Source organism: Haplochromis burtoni, unplaced genomic scaffold (genome assembly GCF_018398535.1).
Source record: "Haplochromis burtoni strain Fernald_Lab_line unplaced genomic scaffold, NCSU_Asbu1 Contig_98, whole genome shotgun sequence".
Lineage (NCBI taxonomy): Eukaryota > Metazoa > Chordata > Actinopteri > Cichliformes > Cichlidae > Haplochromis > Haplochromis burtoni.
Genome location: NW_024582459.1, coordinates 455,587 through 482,316, shown reverse-complemented (window position 1 = coordinate 482,316; position 26,730 = coordinate 455,587). Strand labels below are relative to the sequence as shown.

Below are 26,730 nucleotides of genomic sequence, written 5' to 3'. Positions count from 1 at the left end.
TTAATTAGAAAATTTGTTTTCCATTGCAAACCCCACTGGCTGCAGTTAGTCTTGCCTTTTAAACACTGCTTTTATAATCCGATTACACTAGGAAACATTTGGTGTCAAAGGCTCTAAAATTAACACCCACCGTGCACCAAATGAAGGTAGATTTTCCATTTGGTGAATACAGCTCTGAAGGCTGCTAAAGGTTACCCAACACACTGCAGTTAAAAAATGCTTGCACCAGAACACTCTTTTAATAAAAAGCAAGAGCCTCTACTGTATTTTACTTTTGTCTTTCGCAGGTGCACCGCTTCTGTCCTCTGCTGTCTGTGTTACAGTTTAACAGAGGGGCCAAGCCCATGACTCAAGACCGTTTCCCCTGCAGATTCAGTCTCTGAACTGTCACAACCTAAAGGCAATTTATTACAGCACCCAGTTAAAAATGTGCTTAGTGTGTTAATTATTCTTCTACCTGTCCCCGTGTCTGATGAGTCAAAAAGGGACGGTCAGACGCCAGTGCCACACATAAGTAGAGTAAATATGTAACAGGATGTGATTTTACTAGGCTTGAATCAGATGCTACATAATCCCTATGAAATCTGAACTAACTGCTTAGCCAGTTCTCCCTTTAAAAGCTCTCTTCAAAGCCCAGAATACCCTTAAAAGCTGTTCCATGTATTATTGCCTGCCAGCTGCTAACTAGGAACATGAATAGACAGTAATACAAATGGACAGAAATAATGAGCAAAGAACGGACCCAAGAAAAAGCAAATGGCAAAAAAGGCCACATTAAACACTGATCTGAATATGAATCTACACACGTGCACATGCAACTAACACGAGGGTAACTGTTTGTTTACCATTCCAGTTCAGTTAAGACTTCTAAAGAAAATGCAGCCCATGCCAAGCACAAACAAGAATTGAGGACTTGAAAGCCAACTATGATTTCAGTTAATTGCTAGGAGGGCGTAATTTTTAGGCACTTACTCCTGTGAACAGACATCAATAAGTGAGCTTCAGGAAGCAGTTACATAAAAATGACCAGAAAAAGAAAAAGAAAATCAATAGACAAATGATTTCTCAAAACCACTTGTTAATTTCACTCTCATCTCGAATAAGCCTAAAAAAATGAGGCTAATCGGCAGGCTAACACTACCTACCTCCTCGTGTTCTGAAAGATTTGCCCAAACCCCCCCAATACCATACAAGAGCGTGTTTAGAGCCTCATCACAGTTGTTCATTCAACATCATCCAGGCCCATTAAAGAAAGGGAGCAACTCGATTATCCAACATTATGGTATGTACACCTGCTACTTTAGGGGGGAAAAGAAAAGGATAGATGAGAAGGAAAGGAATAAAAGGAGGGTGGAGAAGAGGAGTGCGAGAGATGGAGACTGGAATGTGCCCCTCGCATGAAGAGTGCGTTTCTTCATCAGGAAGGGCTAATGAATCACCCACTCAACACCCAGGAAATTATCTCAGGATAGCGCCCCCCTTTCTCAGACATGATTAATTGATCAGAAGAGAATGAGAGAAGGGGCGAAACACAGGGAGGGGAAAAAAGTGCTGATGCACTTCGGAAGAGAGGTAAATTGGAAACAGCGGGGAACGGAAAGACTGGTGCTGACCTTTTTGACTATTAATGAAAGTGAAAAATGGTTACATCTGAAAATGTCTGAGCTTTCTTATAAAAACCTGGAAGAGAAATTGACACTACTGCAGTAGCTTAACTCCAGCTGTCATGGCCCACAAGGAGAAGAAGGTGGTGGTGGTGGGGGAATAGACAAAATACCCAACAAACAGGGAACATCCAAAATTCTGACTTTAAGGAAAAACAAGAATCTTAATTTGAGCAATCAATCAAAAATAAGGCAACAAAAAAAGACTAATTTTCCATATTTCTGTTCGTTAATCTCACCAGGCTTGCAGCTCTTGCTCTACCTTGGCCCTCTCTTGCTTCAAGTCTTTATACAGCTCATCAGCGATCTTCTTCCTCAGGGCCTCCTCATCGGCTTGACAGAAAAAGAGAAAAAGGAGACAAAGAAAGCGAGTTAAAGATAAGAGATCCAAGTAAACAGCTGCTGTTTGTGGACATGAAAAGCTGCACCAATCAGTAAATGTGCAGTTCAGATTCAACATTTAACCAGTAATGATTCAGTGCATGTACGCTGTGTTTTGTCTAAGCGGAGTAGTTTGTTGCTAAATTGCTTAAAGACAAAAAACTGTTGTCGGGCAGGGCTGCAACTAATGATTATTTTCATTACTGACTAATCTGCTTGATGAATGAATTAATCATCTGGTTTCAAAATGTTAGAAATGAAGACAGATGTTATGCTAATGAAAAATTAAAGACTATAATTTCTCACCATAAAGATTAAGTCTACAAATGTCTTGTGGTTGCAAACAAAAAGCCCAAAATGATAGGATACAGACCAAAAAAGAAATAAAAAATACATTGAAACCGTGTGATAAAGTGGCTAAAACTATTATTTTTAAATAAAGTAGTTCTCGCCACTTTTATTTTTGTCAGAATTTCAGCTCTATTACAGAGTGTTTACCGAGTGCAGCGACTTGGCACAGAAAGCTTGGTCTCTACAGTCTGTATGTGTAGTTGGTGTCAAAAACAGTCACAAAACAAACTTAATCCAACACAATGAAAGCACACATACGGCTTAAACACATACAAAGCAGTGTATACACTCGCGCCATGCCACCCCGTCTGCATATATTCATGTCATGGACATCATACGTGTATGACTCCATGTCCTCGGCGGTTTATCTTGGCAGGTAATTAAGCATGAAAGTAAAGATGCCAGCCAGCGACCAGGCCGAAACGTGCTCTGAAGACAGAAGCACCATGCAGTGTGCTGCACCACTGCAGTGATAGAAGGGCGGGGGGGTGTCTGAGTCTGTCAAGATTACTCTCACAACGCATTAGTTAGATAGCATAATCCCTATTGTCAGAGTCTATTATTACCTGAAAACATGCGGTAACAACAGGAAACGCAAACTTAATTCCAGATTAATCAGATTAACACTAGGAGAAAACAATAAGAGCAGAAATATACCCAGCCGTTCTGCATTTGCCATCTCGGGATAGTGAAACAAACAAGAAAAAAAAAAAAAGTCAAATCTTACATTTTAAAAAGCTGCCATGTTTTGAGGTCATTATTATTTCACATCTGTCCAACATATGGATTTAGCAGCAACTGGATTCCTTAATCATTTCCTTAAGCATTAGAATGCCAACAATTCTTCAAATTGCCTTATTCACTTCAATGTGAATTTTAATGAATTTTTTTTTAAATAACATATGCTTAGGATTTAAATTTAAGCCCGTCACGACTTACATTGTTCTGTTTAAAAGCCAAAGACACAATTCCTGATTAAAATACAACAGAGTAATTAAATGTTTTAAATGTCGCTCAGCCAAACCTCTGCTTCCCAGTTAAAACTTGTGCGTGTGAAACAATGTTGTTATCCGTGCTTCGACGTAAAAACAAAAAGAAGGTCATGATACTGATACTGTACAAAGATATTACTGTTGTTCGTGCAACTCGTGCCATGGATACTGAAATCTAATTTCAGTACTTCAGCAGCTTCGTACTAATTTACCCGTTTTAAAAACACACAAACCAGAAGTTGAACGATCTTGTCTTCTCTGCAGAAAACAACATATAACATGAGCTCAAACTGTGACTACGTGGGCCATCTCTTTACCTTCAGAAGATTCCTCTTTACTTACAGTAAAGCGAATGAATAAGTCCCATAGAGCGAGGTTCAGTTTGACAGGCCTTCAGAAGAAACACGAGAACAAACAGAGGCGGTGACTGACAGTTGACAACTTTTGTGCTGCATAGCATATCTTTAAAGGCAGAGGCTTCTGTCACCTACTGTCCACAGTGTGAGAAAGTAATATCCATCATGTTTGACTGCACTCAGAAGCACCATTGATCTCACTGCGGAGGAGAGTCTAATTACAACTCTGTTAAGACCAGCAGAGGAGAGACAAACCTGTAGGTCTGAAATCCTCACAGAGGCTCTGCCGTAGGCTTGCCAAGTAACACGTATTAATTATGTTTTACGACAGGTATTGAAATACGGTGCGAAATATGCTGTGATGTTGTGATTTATTATGAAATAGACTCAGATTACCCACAAAAAAATCCTGTGAAAATGGAAATGTACACTCGAGTTACATGGGACATTACTGACTACGAGAGACCAGCAACTCAGCGATCAATATTAATATTTCTCATCAATATCATATTTACTGTAATGTCAGGCTAGCCATTCATTCTGATTGCCTTAATGCTGTGATGTGGTCAACAAAGATGACCGCACAGTTTGTCATCTTTGACTTTGCAGACTGTAGACAGTTACTCTGTGGCTCTGACTCCTAATAGAAATCAACAGTTTATACCTTAAAGTTCGATGACCTGCTCAATATTTTCCTGTCAACAACAAACCAAATAACTGATTAAATATGATGAACCCATAGAGAATCTTCACATGACAATGTTTTCAGGAGCTGATTTATTTTAATGAAACGGAACAAAAGAAAAAAAACAAATATACTCCACACGGTAAAGTGACCGTTTTCACAGGAATGATTTTTTTGGTTTGTTAAACCATTTAAATCTGACCTATGAATCATTCGAGCATAGGAAAGGTATCTAACTCAAGGAATGAACCAGTGCTGTGCCCGCACGTAACAGACAACTTTGCAAAGAACACATTTTAAATTAGATCTTTAGGCACTTAGCAGCCTGTCACAAAAAACACATCATCTGTTCCCATTCCTTTAGCTGAACTACAGAAAATGCCAACGATAACACAGCTTGTCAGCCATAGTACAGGCTGAAGACTTTTGCACAGTACTGTAAATATCTGAGCATCTAAACAAATAAAAATAAATAAGAAACACTCCCTGTATATTGATTGGATACAGGACACCATCATACCTAAAATGCAAGCGTTTTATCATCTTCTTAAATCACCTATGGGTGGGAATTCCTCTTGTATTAAAACAGCGAGTCAACAATTCAAAATACTTTATTTTAATACTTAATTTAAAACATGTCTATCCTTGTGCTGGATTTGACTGGATATCAAAACTGGCAGCTAAAGTCGCAGGTCACGCTCTGTCTTTATGAACTTTAAAGGTAAGGCTTCTGTTTCAGCATCAACTGCCCTTTAGAATATCTTACATTTATACTGAATATATATACCCTGTAGTAGTGCACTATGAAGATTTTAAAAGTCCTCCAAGTTCAGCCATTCTTAAGCAACTCTTCATTTATCACCACATCCTCTCCAGCCCTACAGAAAGAAGCTTCAGATTGCTAGCGGGGTCGGCAGGAGAACAGGTTCTGATATGATAAACACTGTCTGGGGTCCTTGAGGGAGGCTGGCTGGGGTCAGAGACAATTCCAGATCGACAGAGCCCGTGTCAATCCTGAGTAGGACATGTAAATGTTAAAAAGATTAAAAACTCATCATCTTTTTAGACGTGTCCCCCTCCTTCCCATTTCCACCAATCACTAAACCCTGTGGAAAAACCGAAAGAGAACGAGGCGAGGCGGTGGAGCGCGGGGCTATTGGCAGTGGAGATAATAGACGAAGGCAAATTGCGTTTCTCATCAGAAGTTTCATTAACCCCAGGACCCGCGTGGAGGGCATAATCTGTAACATTACCACTTCCTCACGTTTCTACCTCGCGCTTAGTCGAATCACTGTGCACCTTTCACTATATACAAATAGGGAAAAAGGAGGTGGAGAAAAGAAAACGCGGAGAGGAAACAAGCAGCCCCGGCAATCGGGTGAAAGTCGGATCATCAGATTTTCTCTTTTACTCCTGTTAACAAAATCTTGTGCAATGAGACACGATCTAAGTGATCGTTTTTAAGAGACAACAAGAAAAACATAACATTTATGCACAAACGTATACGGTATCCCCCCCCAAACCAAATTCTCCTTGCCTCACCTGGGAGATATCTTTAAGCAGGCTATTAGTCCAGAGCAGTGTGTGGGCTCTGGCACATGAATATTTATAGCACAATGGAGAAGGTGTAGGAGGTTCAACCTTGACTACAGTGTAATCAGCGCACACATACTGACTCAGGCCATGATTTAGAGACAGCCGACCTGCTGAGTGCTTCACTCGATACCCAACTCTCGTGGACGCGCATAATCAATGTCCGCCTCATTAAGGTCACACCCTTTGAGGATTGGGCTGAACTTTGCAACATTTTTAACAAGATTCACATTCATCATACTGTTTTTTTTCTTATTCCTTAAAAAGAGCGTGCCTGATCAATCATCCCAAGTTAGCTTTTTTTTTCCCTCTCGACTCTTTTAATACTTCTGTAAACTCGGTACCTCGTGGTGACCTTGCAAAGAGGTCGACGCACATTGCTGTTGTATGACTAATACACCCTGCAGGAGGCCGCCACATACATTGATTAAAAAAATGTTAATACAGCCAAAACAAACACTATTTTGCACTGTGTGCATAAGGACTATATTCTATCGGTCCCAAGAGATCTGTGCTTCTTATCAGACTTCACATTAGTATTTATAGACTTAATGAGCAATGAAAGGAAATGGAAAGACATCAGAAATGATAAATTAATGTCCCAGAACAGACAGGTGACCACTGTGAAAAAAGTAGACAGCAACGCTTCATACAAGTTAAGTTATTGTTTTATGTATCTTTCAATCTAAAAACTAATTAGAGCAAACAATGGAGTTATAACTTTATTCATCTTGATAATAAAAATAAAAGAAAATGCACTATTCCCGCTCTTTTCCAAGCCATTTTCTGTGACTTCAGGCTGATGGGGATCAAAGCCTGGACTAACAATGTGGAAGCTGCTTGGAACATGCAGCACTGCGGGAAACTTTCGGATTGTGCTGGAACTCTCGAGTGTACTAAAGAAGTTTAACTTTGTCCTTGTTATGTACTAACATCAGAGAAGCATCTGATCAATTCCAAATTCATTCTGCACCACGATAAAGAACGAAAACATCCTGCTAGCATCATAAATAACGACGCTATCTGCAGCCTATCTTCTGCAACAGATGGTTTTGTACCTACAGAACCCCGATTTCAACATCATAGGCTGAGCCTAGAAGAAACAGAGTGAGATGGTACAAAAGCAGCACAACTCTACAAAAGAACAGTAGAAAGCACATCAGTGTTGCATGCTTTAAAGGCAAAATCCACATGCAGGAAATTGTTAGTCTGGGCATGACTGGCTCTAAAATTAGAAGACAACAATAACTTCAGGACTGCAGGACTTGCTAACTGCCTTTTTCTTTAAATTACATTGATCATTTAATTACTACAACAACTTTAGAGGGGCAACTTTAAAGTTTCAGGTTTGCAAATCAAGTAGTTTATTGATGAAAACCTTTCTCCACTGAACTGCAGTTTAAGATTATTAACAATTATTTACTTCAAAACCATCTACAGCTCGCAGTTATAGATGAAAACAATATCTAGACTAATACTAGTTAACCAGGGATCATCTAACCGTTTACAGATTTGTCAAACCTTTCTTTCAACTGTGATCTTTGATTGAGACTACAGATAATATACAATGCTCAAATTATTAAAAGTACAATCTTTCGTCAGTGTATTGCATGAAGTCAGTTACACTTCTGATCTGGTCTGTTAAGTAGCAGAAGGGGTTATTAATCAGCGTGTTGGTGTTAGTGGAATTAGCAACAGGTCCACCAGAGGGGCAACACTGAGCCAACCCCCAAAACAGGAATGATTTTACAGATGGAGCCACTGACATTTTTTCCCTCCTCATCTTTTCTGGCTATTTTATCACTAGTTTTGCATTTGGTAAGAGTCTGTTTCACTACTGGTATCATGAGAAGATACATGGACCCTACAGAAGTTGCACAGGCAGTCCAACTCCTCCAGGACGGCACATCATTACGTGCCATTGCCAGAAGGTTTGCTGTGTATCCCAGCACATTCTTAAGAGCGTGGAGAAGACTTCAGGAGAGGGGCAGTTAATTTAGTGTAACTAATGTCAGACGTTTTCCAGGTGCTATCGCATGGTGGATCAAAATCGTACGATACTGTTCTGTGATCATAAATTGTTACAAAATCCCCAGCTCCAAACCATGACAGATCCTCCACCATGTTTTACAGATGGCTATAGACACTCACTTTTTTATCTCTCCCCTGACCGCTTGAATACATGCCACTGTGGCCATTTCTGATGATGGTGAACAGTGAACAGTAGATCAGTTATTGTAAGTGCCAGGTGCATTTCTCAGATTCTGTTCCAGGTCTTTGCTGTTTCTTTTTCTATTTCTTGAGTTACAGATACTGTTCCTCTGCTACTTTTTTTTAGGCCGGCCTCTTTTATCCTCCATTGACAAGTGTCTTTGGGTTTTTTTATTATTTTGTTTGGTGGTGGTGGGGTTAAACCATACCATGCACACCAAATCCAGTGTTATATTTGGTATCATTTGACGAATCATCTAAAGAAATGGGGGAAAATGTGTTCTTGTGACAAGCTGCTAGTAACAAAGTGTCTAAGAAACAATTTAAAACTGGGAATTTGTCTTTTATGTGTAGACGCAACACTGAGTTAGATGCATTTCTTATGCTTGAATGATTTATAGGTCAGTTGCTTAAAAAATATTCTGGAAAATGTATGGCTCCAAAAAGTCCAAACAGCAAAATGTAAAGAAATGAGGGGTGACTCAAGACTTTTGCGCAGTTCTGTAAATGCCACTAAACCACAATAAACCCAAAAGACTGACAGTGGCAATTACACATTGTCCATTTATGTTACTTATGTAGTTAAACAAAATTCTGTGTCATACCATGGAAGCCCAGTTGCAAAGTAAAGAAATGTAACACACATACACACTCTCCAACCACCTTCTTCCCTTAATGAGGCCTGGAGGTTTGTTGTGTGAAACTGCGGAGGTGTCGTTTTAATCACTGGAGTCAGTGTGGCGTGGCATAAGTTGGCCTTTTTTAATTACCTTACTGATTGAGCACAGTCAAGGATGGGGAAGCCTGCCCACACCCTGGATGCCAACCTCGAAAGAATCTGCACCTACGGCTCGTTCTGCTCTGCGTAATGAACAAGTAACATTCAAATGTCCTCTGCCACAAATGTCAAGGGATAAGGGCCATGCGCCTACACTAGCAAGACAATAAGGCTAAAACTTTACTTTGAGTAAAAGAAAAGTGGAAAGAGTGTCAGCTTTTAGCTCCGTGGGTGAGACAGTACACACACGTTTTGACTGTCACTCAATTATCCCTTCATTATCTGTGTGCTGTGCACTGGAAGCAAGCTGAAAGCCTAATACTGACCACATATTGGGACATTTAAAACAAACGGTTACCCTTTTTAACGTCCAGGAAACACAGAGCAACATTAGTATTCAAAGAGAATTTCATACTGTGAGTTTTAAGAAGCTATGATACAATATGTTCACTAACATGTGACAATTTTCAGCAGTCTCCTGTTGCTGAACACGGAGGGCCTTGAAAGTTTTCTCTGCTAAAAAAATAGTCACAGATGATGATGGTGAGAATGAAACAGAATACCAAAACATAGATGTGAAAAATGGTAGAGCAAAGGGAAACTGCATGATTATTCTCTGTGGCTTCTTAAAAGTTGACTCTTTCAAATAAAGTGTCAATTAATCCATTATTAATATAGAAATATTAATAAAAGCCACATGAGTAAAAAGCACGAGTTTAGCCTCACTATTTTACTTCCAAACTGCACGAAGGTAAAAGAGTTATTATGACAGCCTGAGCTTCACAGTGACGAGGCAGAATCATTGCCCACTAATTACAGCATCAATTTATTAGCATTAGTACAAGTTAGAATTAATCATTTCATTAACAGTTAGGGGATGGCAATGAATCACAATATGACCGAGGCTACTGTGGGGCCCATTTTTTTAAATTAAGACTGATTACAATCTGCATGAAAAGTTGGGAGGCAAAAAGCTTAAGGTGGCTTAAAGTAAACACCCACACAATAAACATCATTAAAATTCACTGTAGCTGGACAGCTGAGGCTCACATAGCCTTGGCTTTGCAGTTAAGCATACAGGTAAAGAGCGTCCCGTACATTTCATAATAAAACGAGTCACTCCCAAAAACAACTGATTTTTTTGTTTTGTTATAAGTACACTTCCATCGGTTGTAAGAGGGAAGAGAATGAAGTTTGCGTTGCTGCTTCATAGGTCAAAGATTACAACTGCATGAATCTATAAAAACTGGAACACGTGTCTGATCTTTGGATTAACTAGCTGTTTAAGTTATTAATCAAACCACATCAGCTTCCTTCTTCCTCAAATTCTTTGGTCACTCTTGACATTGAGAATAATAGCATGCTTTTTATATTTATTTTTGTATTACCAGCAGTGATTTTTTTTTTTAAAAATTGGAATAAAAACTCACCAACTGATGCGGCAGGAGGTGGTGGGACTGGTTTGGACTTGGGCACTGGTTCAACTTTGGGCTGAGGAGGAGGAGGAGGAGGGGCAACTGGTTCACAAGGAGCATTAAATTCAGGCAAGGGAGGTGCAACAAATGGCTTGGCAGGCTGTGGTGGCATGAAGTTGACAGACTCGAAAACAGAAGGGGAGGAGAGGGGTTCGGAGTCAGTAAGAAGGGGAGGAGAGGTGATCAGCTCAGTCTTGGCAGGAAAAGGGGGTGATAAAGGCTCAGCTACAGATGAAGGAGTAAAGGGTTCAGCCACATTTGGAGGAGCAACAGGTTGAGCAAGTGGAAGGGAGGAAGCAGTGGATTCATTTTTAAGAGGTGATTGTTCACCTACGAGGGGAGGAGGAGGAGCAAGCGGGGCGACTACTTCCACTACAGCTGGAGTAGGGCAGGGGGAAGGAAGCAGGGGATCAGCAGGAGCAAAAACAGAAGCAGGAACAGGAGAAGGTGTTGCTACAGGCTCAACAGCAGGAGCAACAACGCCAGCGGCAGCAACGGCAGCAGCTGGGGGAAATGAAGATGGGGGAACTATGTCAGCAATGATGGGTGCTGTTACCTTTTCTACAGGAGGTGGAGGTGCAGCCACAGACTCTGTGGCAGACTGAGGAGGAGCTGGAGGTGCAACAGGTTCAACAAGAGGAGGAGGGGGAGGAGGAAAGGAGGTGATGGGCTCAAAGAGGGGAGGCACTGGCCGCTGAAGAGGAGAAGCTGGAGCTGCTGGGGGTGATGGAGTGGTAGCAGGTTGTTGTTGTGTTGGAGGAGCTGCAGGTTCCTTCATGCGCTTAATGACATTTTCAGAAAGCTGCAAAGGAGAGTGGAAGAAAAGTTGAACACTTAGATGAAAAATTACAATGATATCACAATAAATGCATAAAGCTAGTGGGGGGGATAGCTCAGTAGGTAGAGTGGTCGCCCCATGATCGGAAAGTCAGAGGTTTGAATCCACTGAAGGGCTACCCTGAGCAAGGTACCGTCCCTTCACACTGCTCCCCAGGCGCCCAGTAGCTGCCCACTGCTTCACTGGGTGAATGGGTTAAATGCAGAGAGGAATTTCCCCACGGGGATCAATAAAGTATACATTAATACCACACTTTATTTATAGATTTCACTCAAACACAATATAAAGTTAATAGAGTATTTAGTGGGAATTTTAGGGATATTTTATAATGTTGGGGTGGATAGACTGGCATGGGTTTTCCTGATTTTCAGTTTTCATACTCAGCGATTCAGTTTTCAGTTCTGAAGTATAAATGGTATCAATCTTCTCATGCAGCTCTTGGTAAGATAAGAAATAAGTACATTCCTTAAATGCTTAACTATGTTGTTGCTGCTCGTATAGAAATTTACACATTGTGTTTATTATTTTTAGATAAGCACCAAAATAGCACTAGTCTCGGCACGTTGGCTTAACAACTGAGTAATAATAGATAGAGCCACAGTCTGATCCGCTCTGCTCTATATTTATCACCAGCTGATCAGTGGTATTATTATCAACAACGCAGCCATAAGTTTGCAGCCGACATGAGAGCACGAGGCAAGTGACGTCAACATTCCGAAAAAGCCATAAAAAGTTCATTCAGACTAAATCTCAAAGCAACTGCAGGGGTTACTAACCACACATTTGCTTCTTCTATGCTTCACGAATGAATGAAAATAAATGAAAGTTTCCAGGCTGCCAGGACTCTGCGTCATTTGAGCCACGTAGCACTTTTGATAGCATAAGACTGCACTTCCACTCCAGAACGCTTTCGGATTACACAGCATTGGATTAAGGCAGCCATGTAACACCTGTTCAACTAAGGTCCATCATATCACTTACCCGTATGCCCTTCACCACCGTTACGTTGTCGTTCTCGTCTGATTCAAATGACACGCGGCGGGTGCTGTTGTTTGCTCCCATAGTCAAACGGCAGCTCGTTAACAAATGTCAGTTATCTGTGTCACATGTAATAACACAAAAGTGCAATTTGCTTTTATTTTTGGACAGTTTACTTCAAGCCAGGTATAGATGGCTTCACTTTCTCCACTGCTTGGGATTCTTAGCGCTTCCTGAACTCGACGTATTTGAAGAACACGCGAGTTGATTGGACAGAAGCGTCATCCGGCCATGCAACAGCGACTTTCATTGGTTATTGATTTCACGTGGTAGCGCGGGATAGTGACGTGCAACACTGCCTGTCATAATTTCCTGTCAGTTGTGTCGCTGTTAATATTGTAACTGTAGTAGTGTATATATATCTGGGAAAACATACTGTGTCAGTTGTTGACAGCACAAAATTAGCGTCATATGGACCCTTTCTAATCTTACTAACCACTCAAAACATTTAGACAACAAGCTAGTGCTGCAAATTTTGTAAAGACAAGGCCAGCACATGCAAATAACCATAACAGTACTTTTAACCTATAGAGGCAGCTTCTATAGCACAGAGCAGTGTGTCATTATCTATAAGATGAATCATCATTAATTCTCAAATTTTGAACTACTGAATTATTGTGATTTACTGGGCATGATTACGTTCCACAACCGTTAGTTAATACAACAAAACATACCTTTCAACTTGTAATGTTTTTTGAAACATGGGTTTTTTTGGAGCCCTGAGTGTAAATGTGCCTGTCTCTAAGCCCTTTGGGTCAGTTTCTGTTGTTTAAATATGATGTAGGCTATAAATAAAATAGATGTGACAGTCAACACATAATATACAGATGTTTTTCATTGTGCATATTTTAAGGGGTGGTTGTTGTTTTTTTCATTTCCAAAAAAACACATGTATTTAACACAGTACAACTGGCTACATATTGAACTTAGAGGATAGAAACAAGCATAATCCTATTTCAGTGGTATCGATCCAATACAAGTGCCAGGGTTGGTATTGATACTTTTGATAGTTGGATTGATCCGCCCACCTCTTCTACAAGCCCCATTTAAACATACATTCATACAGCCTTTAATTCTATACACTTTAAGTACTTTATTTACCTCTCACTCAAGGCCTAGAATTACAAATTAACCTAACATGTGTTTCTTTAACATAATCTCATAAATATCTTGTCTTTCCTTGATTTGTTTTGGACATCTTGTAAACAATCGTATTTTTATAAATGTAGTTAATTTTTCATTTTCCTTACGACTATTTGTTTTCTGAACATCCCTGAATAGACAGGGAAAACCTCAAAGTAGGCTAATTAGTTCCCATTAATGTAATAAAAGCAGTCAACATTTTCTCTTGAAGACCATCATCCCACAGTTGAAAAAAGACTACAACGGGGGCACCGGTTCATCTCGCTAGGTTGAGCGTATGCTATGGCTAATTTTGAAATCCATCCGAAGGATGTGTTTCCATAGGTTTTCTCACAGTTTTCCTGTTTTCCCTCCACTGTCCTATCAAATAAAGATTAAAAAGAAAAAGACTGAATCATTTCAAATTAGGTATTAAAAAAAATGTATTCTGGGGGTCATTTCAGACTTTAGAAACAAACAAAAGGTGTGTGTGTGTGTGTGTGTGTGTGTGTGTGTGTGTGTGTGTGTGTGTGTGTGTGTGTGTTTTAATCAGCTCGAATTAAAAATGCTGGAAACGCTGAAATGTCAAATCTTGGGTTCTACATGAGCATTTACTGCATAACGAAATCAACAGCTAGGGTTAATGAATTTTTTTTTTTATTATTATTCATTCACATGTTGTATAGTTCCTTTTTGACAAATACATACCTACCATATCCATTTCAACAACTCATACAGCCTTGGAGAACATTACATTATAGCTGGAAATCTGATATGCCTCCAGAAGAGAGGATATTATGAGGAATGACAGCTCATAGGAATCCTATAAACCTGATATATTATATACACACAATAACACAATACAGTCTTTATAAATCTGTTTCCTGACGATTTTGGTGTTTTTGTGTCTTCTGGAATGCATATGCCGCAGATGTACAAACATAAATCAATGAAAATCTGTTTGGGCTGTGTATACTCTGATGTTAGTGTGAAATTTGATATACACAGAGGGTTCATTCAGCCCTTTTACACAAAATAAACCTTGATCAAATACATTATTTCTTAATATAAAACAGTTTACCATAATGACAGACAGTATTACAAAGATCACACCCTTTGCTAGAATTCATTCAAAAAAGCTTCCTACCACTATATATATATATATATATATATATGTGTGTGTGTGTGTGTGTGTGTGTGTGTATATATATATGATTGATATCTGGAGCTGTGAGGCATTTGGCATAAATCAACCCAGTGGATTTGACTTGTTGTACCTACTTTAGTAGCTCCTATGGGTTTAAAATATATCACATAGCAAAATAACACCTACCTTTTCCATCATCTTTGATTTGACTCAGTATTAGAATGTATTTAGTCTTGTCCTTGCCCATGGAGGCATTTCTCACCACTACAACAAGCCTACTACAAACACATAATGCAATAAAGACTTACAATGTATAGCAGCACCCTTAAGGCGTGCTGTGGAGTGCCTCAGGTTATGTGGAAAGAAGTGCTTATAGAAACAGATTTAGCTGAATACAACATTTTTATTTTCTGCCACAGCATTATTGTAGCAAGGACTAGTACCATTTCAATTGACTTTAATGCAGAGCAATAATGATCCTTGCTTATCTGGTTAATTTATTGTTGATAGCTCAGTCATTCACCATATACAGCAGAATGAAAATGCAATGTCTATCGTCCTTTTAGTTGTTTCATATGTTAACACCAGCTAGATGTAAACAGAATCTCCATAATTACCCACCTTGTTTTTTGCACCATTGCATTGGTTTATGCAATTATGTGAGCTAGTTAACATTTGTTGCTTTAAAATTCGCAGCGGTGCACCAAGATAATGGGCAATGTTGCTGTTATTGACTGAAAAACATGCTGCATCAAAGAGCAAATCTTCCCCTTACAAGATGAGTTCCAAAACACAAGGGCAATCCCAGCAACATATAAAGGTGAACACAAATAGAAAAGTTCGTGTTTCTTTATTCTTCTAACCTTTATATTATTGCTGCCTTTTCCCCCACAGTATTAATACTTTACCTTGACCTTATGATGTTTGAGTGGAGTTGGGGTTCCATCTTTATTCAATTTCTCTTTGTTTAATTTCTGCAGAGGTGAGTGGTCTGCTCAGAAAAGACCAGATGATTCAATGATGCGAAGCTCGTGTTTTGTTTGAAGGTGAGAAATCTTGAAATTAATCATGAGGTGAAATATAGATTCAGTGTTTTACTCTCCCACCCTCCTACACCTCCGCATTCCCATGGAAACAGGTAGCTAAAGAAACATCTTCTTCTTAATCACTCAGAGATGACATTTTGTTAGAAAATTCCAAGTTGTGTAATTGAGATGTGAAAATAACCTTACTCTGTTCAACCAGCCTTCTAATCTTTGCGTTGAATTTTTCTCAGGATAATTAGTACAGCTATTATCATTCATTTTCAGTGACTCATCTGGTAATTAGAATCCAAAAATGCAATTTAAATAGATACTGAGCCAAGGACATTATTATTTACTCACAAAAACAGTATGTTTCTGCTAAATAGCTTGTCTAGCTTGTAGGGCTGGGCCATATTATACCGTTCACGGTAATACCGGTATAATGTTAGGCAACGATAGGAAAATGAAATATCGCGATAGAATATGAGTAAAACGCGCATGCGCAGTGCCTTTGTTTTCATACGCACATGGCCGATTGTTGAGTGAAACAGATGAACCAGAATTGGTTTGTAAAAATGGTGCAACTTCAGTGATGTGGAACTGGTTTGGTGTTTGTCCGTCAGATACACGACAAAGCACATTTTTTTGCAGAACATGCAAGCGGCCGTCGTTATTGTCGTATTTGTCGGACTAAGATGCTCTTAAATCTGGGAGTAATCTGGGTCCTAAACTCCGTATGCTTCAGGTCAAACGAACACTGCAGCATCACTGAGAGTTAAAAACTGTCTAAATTCTTTCATCTTTAATAAAACGATCAGCATTGCTGCTTTACCAGGTGTAACTATGAAGTTTAACTTCCAGGCATCCATGAAAACAAAATTTATTACATTTAACGGAGTTAGAAGTTAGCAGGAAGCTAGCGGAAGTTAGCTCGCTAGTTTCGCTAGTTACCTAAGCATGATATAGCATGTTCTGACTGAGAGATTTCTGAAAAAATCAAACGTACAGCTCTGCTATCACTTCCAACATAAATGAAGACAGGAAACTAAACAGCAGTGACGTTTGTAGGGTTACTGAAGTTGGGCTAGCTGGTATATAATGATGTGCTACGTGATCGCTAGCGACACAGCTATGTTAGCATAACATAAACAGTGAAGCTGGAGGACGAACACTAACACTTTTCCACTTATAAAAGTTAACGTTAAAGTTCCTGATAGTTAGAGACAAATGCAATCGCATGGCAGGATGCTGTAAACGGACCAAACTTCAGTCAGGAGAACAACTGAGATAATCCATCCACAATACGAGGTTAGTCATTAATATACTGCAACAACATGGGAATAGAGCAGCTGCCAGAGAATTCAACATTAATGAATCAATGGTACAGAAGTGGAGGAAGCAAGAAGAATGAGTTTAATAAAGTTTGATTTATCTGACTGCTTTGTTTCGCTTAATGTGCCTTATAATCCCGTGCACCTTATGGTCCGAAAAATACGTACTGCACACTGCAGTTTAATGTTGCAAAGCACCTCTTTTTAACTTCAGTGGATATTATACATGGTTATGCTCAGGATATGTCAGCCCATTTCTACTGGAAATGCCTTTTGGTTAAACTTTCAGCAAGGAATTTGCATTTGCACTGTTACATTTTTATAAAGCTTTAATGTACATAAAAACCAGCTTCTTATTTAAGTGAAAATAAATGGAAGGTTGTCTTTTTGCGCTAGTAATGTTGTGGAGTTGTATTTTGTCTCGCATCAATTATATCGTCGGTTATATCGTTATCGCAAATTTTCAAATATATATCGTGATAAATACTTTTGGCCATATCGCCCTGCTCTACTAGCTTGCATCATTTGGTGTTGCTTTAAGAACCACATACATGCATTGTGTGTTAAAAATCCAAAATTTGTTTTGGAAATGCTGTGGTATCATTTTTTTAAGTGCTATCCAAGTCATATTTATTACACATTAGTGCATTAATGCAGCATTTAGAATGACCTTGTTGCACTTTTATTTGGTCAGGAAACCAGAGCAACTACTTAGCTTTTATTGAAAGAAAACAGCCTTGCTTCTGCAATACTGGCTAAGTAAAACCCAGTAGATTACTTGATAGGGCTGATGGGGTAGGGGAAGAAGATTGGAAATTTCAGAATTTTTAACTTGGACCTGGGAAGCTAGTCACCTTCAAAAGAAAAACAATGCTTCCTGCATGACACAGCAATTGCATTTTTCTTTTGTGAAGAAACACAAAGATCACACACAATGTTATCTTTTCAGTCCACCAGCACATCAATCAGGGTCCAAGCTTCTGGGGATCGACCTCCTTTTGCTTCAGGATCAATACACTTTCCCGGTCTCTTTGGTACAGCAGAGATTGTCAAAGATACAGGGCAGGAGAGCCCTGCAAAATCCACTACTGTATGTTCTAAAGGGGGTCAGCTATTAACTCACTGACACTCGCTCTCTCGCACATTATTTCCTTTCCCAACCTTTCTTTATAGGTCTCAGGAGAACTGAGGTGAAAATGTTGCAGTGAGATTGTTTTCTTTTTGTGTGCTAAAAAATGAGGAGAAAAAAAATTAAGCCTACTATCATATAGTCCTCATCATCACCACACCACACAGTAACATAAAGAGTGTCTCGAGATTTGATGAAGATTAGATTTGAGATTATTACAAAGGTGACTATTGAATAGCTGGTCTTCAGTTGGAGTATTGAAGTAAACCCACATCTTTACTCAAAAATAATCAGGGCTTATTGTTATAACAGGTATTAATATAGTTCCGAATAAAAAAGGTTTCGGCGATAAGGCGTGCGATAAGAGAAGACAGAGGAACTGAGAAACACTTTTTAGGTTCAAACTACAACTCCCAGAATCGCTCGGTGTAGCCTCGCGGTTCTGTCTTCCTGTTTGAGTGCCGCAGCTGGAAAAATGGCAGCTGATACAGGGAGATACAGGAGTGCAGTTAGCAAAAACAAAGACCCTTCTGGTCTTCTCATCTCTGTCATTAGGTAAGACATGTTAAGTTTTTTTATATGTGCGAGTAAGACGTCAGAGACACTTGAACTGTGCTTGCATTTGCTCTCAGATATGGCTTGACAGCTACCTTTAATGCTAAGGCTACATTTTAGCTAGCTACATCCTTCCTGTTTTGCTAAATAAATGGAGAGAGTTAAACCTCACCTATTTTATTTGAGTTAGTATATGGGCAAATCTTAATAGCAGTTATTTTGTTTTTTGCTCAAGCCAAGATTCTTTTTAAGTGTTACTTACGACTAATTATTTTATTCACCATTATTTGGAAAGCGGCTGTTTTCTTAATAAATATTGACGAGAAATTGAGAAAAAATCGTGGCAAAGCAAGGTGCTGTTTATTGGTAAGCTGGATTTTCTATATGTCTCTTACCATAAGTTGCTAATTGTTGTGAATTGACTTCACAACACTTTCTCTGCAGGTCATAACGAAGGAAAAAACATAAACATGATAAACGAGGCACACATCGCAATCGTCGTTGCAACCACCATTGTTACACATGCAACACACTATTTTATTTATTCATTTTTATCCAATAGCGCCACAGTTTTGTAATACAGGAAACTGTGTTCTTTACTTTATATATAGTTTTAGTCTTGCCTAAAAAAATGTATGAAAAGCACAAACGTAATTGCATATAACAAAATCCATACTCTTACTGATATATCATTAATTTTTCTTTTTTCAACTGTAAGGTGGATTTCAAATACAATTTCCATTTTTGAATTCAGGGATGCTTTTGTCTTCTCTTAAACAACAATGCTTCCCCCAGATTCCCTTTGTGGGTTAAAATATTTCTTCCTTGCCTTTTTGTTTGATGCAGGACTCTATCCAGTAGCGATGATGTGCAGGACAGGGAGACGGAGAAGAGTCGTCTGGAGGAGGCTTTCGAGACGTGTGATCGGGATTTAGACGAGCTGATTGTTCAGCATTATGCCGAACTCACCACTGCCATCAGGACCTACCAGAGCATCACAGAGCGTATCACCAGCTCCCGCAACAAGATCAAACAGGTAAATTGGAGAGAGATGTACACAAACATAGACTCGTGTTTTTTTAGATAGACTTCAGAATGGTGGCACCAAGTTTTGTTATTAACAAAAAAATATTGTTTTCATACATTTTCCTTTATCTCTTTATTCATCAAAACTACTTCTTATGTCAGTATTATCTTTTTTTTTAACCTTTTTTGAAGTTTCTAAGAGTAATATTGCCCGCTTAACAGCATCTAGCTCAAGTCAGTATTCTTACAATCAGCAGAATGATGTTAAATGCCTCAGTGCTGCTTTTTCTCAGGAGTAATCTAATGCAACCAAAATGTGTGGATATAGTCCTGTCTTTAAACTACTGAACTTTCATGGTCTTCTTGTACCTGCTTAAGTTCTCTCCAGGTGCTGTAGTTTGCTCCTACAGTCCAAAGACACACATATTCAGTTAATTTATGATTCTAAAATGCCCAAAGATGTGAATATGAGCATTACTTGTCTTTTTCTCAGTGGTATGATTTTTCTGCTTAAGTTTGGAAAAAAAAATCGCGATCTGTATTAAAACATCAAAAATTGATGTCAAGCACTTTCAAGAGCATGCCAAAGCAACACGTTCCCATATAAGTCAAACCGTATATTGTTGGCCATTCAAAACTCTAGCTGTGATGGTACAGTGTGATGACAAATTTCCCAAATGATACAGATGCATTTCAACAGCTAGCAGTTCAATATTCAGGCGACAGAAATGTTACAGTAAAATGTCCAGGAAAGCCCTACTTTTCAATCACAACTAGTGCATTTCTGCTACATTTCTTTGTAATGCTTAGATTAATTCCCTTGTCCACTTGAAAAGTCCTGAGGTTTCAGTGTAGTCAAGGTGTGGTCCTGGAAGTATGAGTGTGGCAACCCTCTGTAACAGCTTAATGAGCTGGTCCGTATTATTGCTGGTCCATGTCTTTCCCCACTATCATTGCTGTAGCAGTCATTGTGGGGAATCACTCTAGGGAATTAGTGTAGGTATTGTGATTGGGGAAATCACTGTACCGACAGCACAGAAACTCAGTTTCCCCGAACCTCCTGTGGGCAGTAGCTGCCAGTGTGATCAGCTAGTGGACATTCACCAAGAGTATAATGCAGAGAAAAATAACCTGTAGATTTATAAAAATTGACATGCACACCAAGAGGACTGTATAATAAATAAATTGAGTTCAATTGTAATTATTTTTGTTTATTCTTGCACTTTATTATACCTGTGCTTTGCCATTAAAAGTGTATTTAATGAAATTTTCCTTGTATTCTAATTGCTGTATGGTCCCAGGTTAGCTGCCTAACTGCCTAATTTCAACCTAAAATCCACTGAGTTGATTAGCCACAGTTGAAAACAATTGTGTTGGTGTAAAAGGTGTTTAACTTAATTGTAAATGCATTCATCTCACTTATGTAACAAATTACAAAATAACTACAGAGAAATAATGACTGTGTTAAGGAAGTGTCTCGCTCATTTTTCTTCTTCAAAGACGCCTACACCTAATAAAAATGTATGTCTGTTGATGAGTGTCTAAGGCAGTATTTAATTTAAACACTGTAAATGGCAGACAAATGCATTGTCTCTCTGTGCTTTCTTTCCCCTTACGCCAGCTTGTTGAAGCAGTAAGCAACCCTCCCTTAACCTGTTTATGCCAGAGATTTCTTCTTGTTAAAAGAAAGTTTTGTTTTTCCATCCCCACTGTCATCAAATGCCTACTTATATGGAGTTTTAGCTCTGTGTCACTGGACATCTCAATCTGTCCTACAGGTCAAGGAGAACCTCCTGTCTTGTAAGATGCTGCTTCACTGTAAAAGAGACGAGTTGAGGAAGCTGTGGATAGAAGGCATCGAGCACAAGCATGTTCTTCAGTTGCTGGATGAGATCGAAAGCATCAAGCAGGTCCCTCAACGCCTGGAAACTTACATGGCAAGCAAGCACTACCTTCATGCCACAGACATGCTGGTAAGTAGAGTGATGGCTGAAGATGGGATTCGTAGAAGTGTAATCTTGTGCCTTAATATGTGTGAGATATACAGTGTTTAAAAATGGAAAACCCAGAAAGATTGGTGGGAAATATGTCCTTTTTTTAAAACATGTTTGATCTTGCTTGTTTTTTTTATGGATGGAAAAAGGGAGAAATGGAAAAGGGAAGAGATTTTTGTCTTGTTTCTATCGACATATCAAGCAGGGACCCATGGTGTGCACAGTATGCACACATAAACACCAGTATTTATGAAGTGCTGCTGCTGAAGATTGATTTCCTGGCACCTCTCATCTCTTAAAAGAACCTCTTTCTAGCCTTGAACAGTCCAGTGGGTGCAACCCACATCAGTTAGGGCGCTGCAGGTGTGTATGTTTGCGTGTACGCATGTCTTTTGATGTATGTTTTGCAGTATGCGCAGCAGGGGAGCTGAAAGATGGCATTGAGGACTAAACGACCAAGCTCTGTGATCTCTCTGTTTCTTACCTTTCTTTCCTTTTTCTCTCTGCCTTCCTCTGTCACCCCCGCACGTCTGCCTCCAGACTTTGGTAATAATTAGTTTGCTAGAATGGGGTTATCTGAGGAGGAGGAAAAAAGAAGAATGATGGTGCACCCATAGGACCATGAAAAATCCTCTTTGTGGGGGTGGAAAGAAGTGGAACTTCATTCAGCCTGTGCTCAGTCAGTACAGCATGTTTTAAAAAAGGTTGTGGAAAGTTCACAGTCAGTTGGATGCTTTGCCTCTGTCTCGTCTCTTGTCAAATGTGCTCTACTTGATCAGGATGATGGCATTTTATTTGCTTTTACATATCAAAATGGTGTTGGATGTACTCTTACCTTTGGCTCGGTTGACATATTTATGCAGTTCAGGGATGAATTATGTATGAACAGTCCTCTTTAAGTAAACGAGACTCTGGCCAAGGACATTACTAATGTTTATAAAATGATGGAATTACCTTGAAATAACCTATTTGAATGATTCCACCAAACTTTAAATTAATTTTACATGATTTATTATTGACATGATGAAATAAATGCACCGTGTAAGCTAAAATGAAATTATATTTTTAGATACTGGACACCTAGATGTCAAACAGCAATCTCAGCACAAGGTGATAGGCCGGCAGACAGCTTATATTTAAGATCAATAGACAATGAGCAAGTCTTACATAAGAACTATCCTGTTATTTCTAACTATCTAACTCTTGTTGTCTGTGAATATAATGTTTATCAGTGCTCAACTGTTAAAAAAATATTGGTCAAAAAGTTCATGGAGTAGTGATTGAAAACTCATACCCGAGATAGATTTGGGCATCAAGGTCAACTTTGTGGATTTTTGGTGTGGAGTTATATAGATTTGCACAACTTCTCAGCGGAAGGCTCGCAAACATGGCTCTGCTGATGCACAATGGATCCCGTCCAGTGTTTTAAAATAGTGTTCCTTCAACTTAATTTTTATTTTTTAGAAGAAGAGAAACTCAAAGGAAAGCAATTCTGTCAACTAAGGAAGCTGTTAAGTGAAGATTGTGTGCAATTCTTTTAGCCATACTCACAAACTGTAGCATGCACCGCAAGTCATGTCTTTAACCCCAGATGTTCTACCTCAGATGCCTGAGGTCCACAACCACTTGAGTGTTGAAAACATGAGCAAGCATGACACTGGTCATAGATCTGATCTCTGATCTGATCGCTTTTGTACTTAGAAACTACGTACTCTTGAGATAAAAATTTCTGAAAACTCCTGGGTGGTAGCCAGAAACACATCCCTCTTCCCGAGTAAACTTTTTGAAATTTAGGTGTGGACAGCCAGAGAAGATGGTCTCAAAGGGGAATAAAAAGGTTTAAATCAGTGTACACTAATCGTTGTGTATTGATCACACCTTGTACTGCACCAGGAGTAGAGTCTGTAGGAATTAACTTAATCTTACCTTATTTTTACCCTCTTTAGAAGGGTGCTCATAATTATACTAATGTGACTCCATCTTTCGCTTAAGTCTCTTCCACATGTCCGAGCCCCTCCCAGGATGTGAAGAGGAGATGCAAGGAAAGTATTGGAGCCTATCTAATGTATTTGATATAAAAAAATATTTTGATGAATTATGCACGATATAAAAAAATAAATAAATAGGGGAATTGTCAATTGACTCAAATGCATTGAAATGTAGGGTGTTACCTTGAATATCAGCCTTTTTGAGGCTATATATTTGCTGTTTATGAGATAAGTGGATATGAAGTCACGGTCCTTTAGATTTCTACCATCTTCTCCTCATCTTGATATCACCCCTTTTGTAGCCTACATTAGTGGGATTATATTTGTTTTTGTTAAAGTAATTACTTGTGCATAGAAAAAAGCAGAATTATGGTATTTAAATGAGACTCCCTCCCCACAAATATTACAGTTTGTGGTTGTCAAAGTGCCTTCACAGGATATATACATCTCTATACATCTGTGTTTTGTTGTTACTTCTCCAGATGCCTCCTCATGTCTTGTCTTGTTGTGGTACTTGGAAGATCCTGTGTGATGGTGGAGGGGAGATGATTTTTAGGGGATAATTTCTCTGTCTCTCTCACTATTCTACCATAGCTTATTCTCTTCAACATTGTGTGTGCCTGGGTTTTGTTTGAGGCTTATCTCTAAGGGTTGACAATTAGAATTCAGACTATGCTCTGTGTGTACTATTGAATGGCAGCCTTAGATCCCATGGGGTTGGTTAAAAACCAGACTGACTTTGGTTGTAGAAATCCTCTCCTCTCCTCTCCTCTCCTCTCCTCTCCTCTCCTCTCCTCTCCTCTCCTCTCCTCCTCTCCTCTCCTCTCCTCTCCTCTCCTCTCCGTCTTTGCCATTCCTTTGGCTTCGTAGCAAATTCACAAGAGGCTTCATATTCTTCATTATGGTGACAGGCCTAGCCCCCTAATGTAATGATGTTAACCAGGCTTCCTCTGTCATCCCAGCCCAATGATAATGAGATCCCCACCACCGCTACCCCTATCCCCACCCCTGACTCTCACACAAACACATAAACGTTAAATGATTTACAGTCATACAATTACATACACAGATAATCAGACATTATATTAAGCCAAAGCAGGCTGATCACGCAGTGCATTAGCTCATCTTCTCACTAATGTGACTCTCATTTGCATCAACACATACTTGACCCATGCTCCCTGCCCTGTAGTCTGCTCAGCTCTCCCCATTCCATTCCCTTCTGTCTTGCCCTGGCCAATCAAATATTATCGGCAGTGAATTTGGTTGTTGCTGCCCCTGAAATGCACTCAGATATGCACATAAAATGGGTTAACACACATGTAGACCAGCATATTTAATCATGAAAACATAACTGTTGTTCATGAACTATGAGAGCACGTTGGAAAAAACATGACATTTGCTAAATATAGGTCATGAATCAGGAGCACATGGTGATACTTTATTTACTAATTTATTTATATTTTGGAGGATACAAAAAAAAATCATCCTCAATTAAATATATAAATGAAAAGAAATGATTACACTTATTCACCAGCTTCACTATTGCTTCCTCCTTCTGAGGAAGTTTCTCTGAGATTAAGTGTCATTTATTTTAAAGACTTCCTAACCTGACAGGACAATTGGACTGCTATTACAATGATGTTGCCCTCTCAGCAAATCTGGGCAGATGCTTCTTACCAAGGAGCGATGGCCACATTCATTCAATTTCCCAGTAAGATTTTCTGTTGGCAATTTGCCTATAATTTGAGTGTGTAGTTTTGTAGAAACATGAGGGGATACTTAATATAGCTTAGATGCTTCTGTCATTTCTTTCCTGCCCCCACTTTTGACTTGTCTTTTCTGCCACCTTCTTTCAAGTACAAAACATTGATACCAGACACAGCTATCTTTTGGTAGAGGTTGTCTGACTGGTTCTTGGCTGTAATCTGTTATATGTAGGTGACAGCTGTGGAGTCCTTAGAAGGCCCCTTGTTGCAAGTAGAGGGCCTTGGAGACCTGCGCCTGGAGCTCCATACCAAGAAGCTCAACATACACTTGGTGCTCATTGATGAGCTGCACCGCCATCTGTACATCAAGTCTACAAGTCGCCTGGGGCACAAAAACAGGGACAAAAATGCTGCTAGGCTTCCAGGGTAAGGGCCATGTTCTGTTTGAACAGAAATTGGACTGTTTTATTATTGTTAATTCATGAGTGCAAGGCCTTACATTTAGTACAGTTGCTTGACTTGTGGTCAAAAATGTCACAGCTTTTCTTTTCATTTCATTTGCATGATAAACATTGGTGTTCATATACTTGCTCCAATATAGCTGCCCATGCTGAAGAATGTTACACATATCATTACAGTGTTAGAATGAAACGCTGGAAAATGTCCAAGGCACCGAAAGCCTTTATTACTCGCCTGTTAAGTAGTCAACAGAAATGTAGCCTTTACAGTGTGTTTTTCTAAACTTTTCAAAGTTGAAATCATACTGATGTGCCTTCATTATAAGTTATCCCATTGCTGCTACAACCAAGAACAACTTGCCAATTATTTACTGCATGGAAACCAAGACCATTACAGACAAAAAAAACAATTAGACCTCATATAACTTGTTGCTCTGCTTCATTGTTTGTACAGTGTGCTGGGAAGATCCAAAAGAATGAGAAGCATTGCAAATGTTTATTGTTGGAGCCGAACAGCAGTAATTTACTCGTAACTAATTAGGTGTTCTGCAGTCATTATGGGTACCTCTGTAAGGACATCATATATATATATATATATATATATATAGTGTGTGTTGTACTGTTTGGTTTCCAGGGAACAAACCAAGTTTTAAACCTCGGAAACAATGTCCATTGCCAATTACTGAAAGTATGACAACATATACAGTTTCTCTTTGAACACCACTGATCACATGAATGAGATGGTAGGTTTTGCAGCAGCAAGGAGAATAATTTAAGTTCTTCCTTTGTGACAGCTTATTAGGTATAATGCAAAACAATGGCTTTGAACACACGGTTGATGCTGTGGCGTTCAATGGTAGGGATTCTGTGTGTGTGTGAGGTGCAAT

At 39.2% G+C, this 26,730-nt stretch overlaps 2 protein-coding genes across 7 annotated transcripts in view; one reads left to right on the top strand and one right to left on the bottom strand.

Moving 5' to 3' along the window:
* Nucleotides 1-12,545, bottom strand: part of chchd3a (coiled-coil-helix-coiled-coil-helix domain containing 3a) — an 80,928-nt gene extending 68,383 nt beyond the window's left edge. For 4 of the 5 annotated variants that reach the window (XM_042222937.1, XM_042222939.1, XM_042222938.1 and 1 more), the window contains exons 1-3: nt 12,306-12,545; nt 10,442-11,288; nt 1,904-1,997 (exon numbers count right to left, since the gene is read on the bottom strand). In XM_042222937.1, coding sequence (XP_042078871.1) covers nt 1,904-1,997; nt 10,442-11,288; nt 12,306-12,386 — 1,022 coding nt within the window. In that variant the 5' untranslated portion in view covers nt 12,387-12,545. The remainder of the gene's footprint in view (nt 1-1,903; nt 1,998-10,441; nt 11,289-12,305) is intronic. The other variant, XM_042222941.1, reaches the window with a different exon arrangement.
* A 6,009-nt stretch (nt 12,546-18,554) lies between these two features.
* exoc4 (exocyst complex component 4) overlaps nt 18,555-26,730 on the top strand; it is a 156,461-nt gene continuing 148,285 nt past the window's right edge. For both annotated transcript variants that reach the window (XM_005927181.2, XM_042222931.1), the window contains exons 1-4: nt 18,555-18,671; nt 19,518-19,707; nt 21,476-21,670; nt 25,618-25,811. In XM_005927181.2, the coding sequence (XP_005927243.1) occupies nt 18,592-18,671; nt 19,518-19,707; nt 21,476-21,670; nt 25,618-25,811 (659 nt within the window). In that variant the 5' untranslated portion in view covers nt 18,555-18,591. The remainder of the gene's footprint in view (nt 18,672-19,517; nt 19,708-21,475; nt 21,671-25,617; nt 25,812-26,730) is intronic.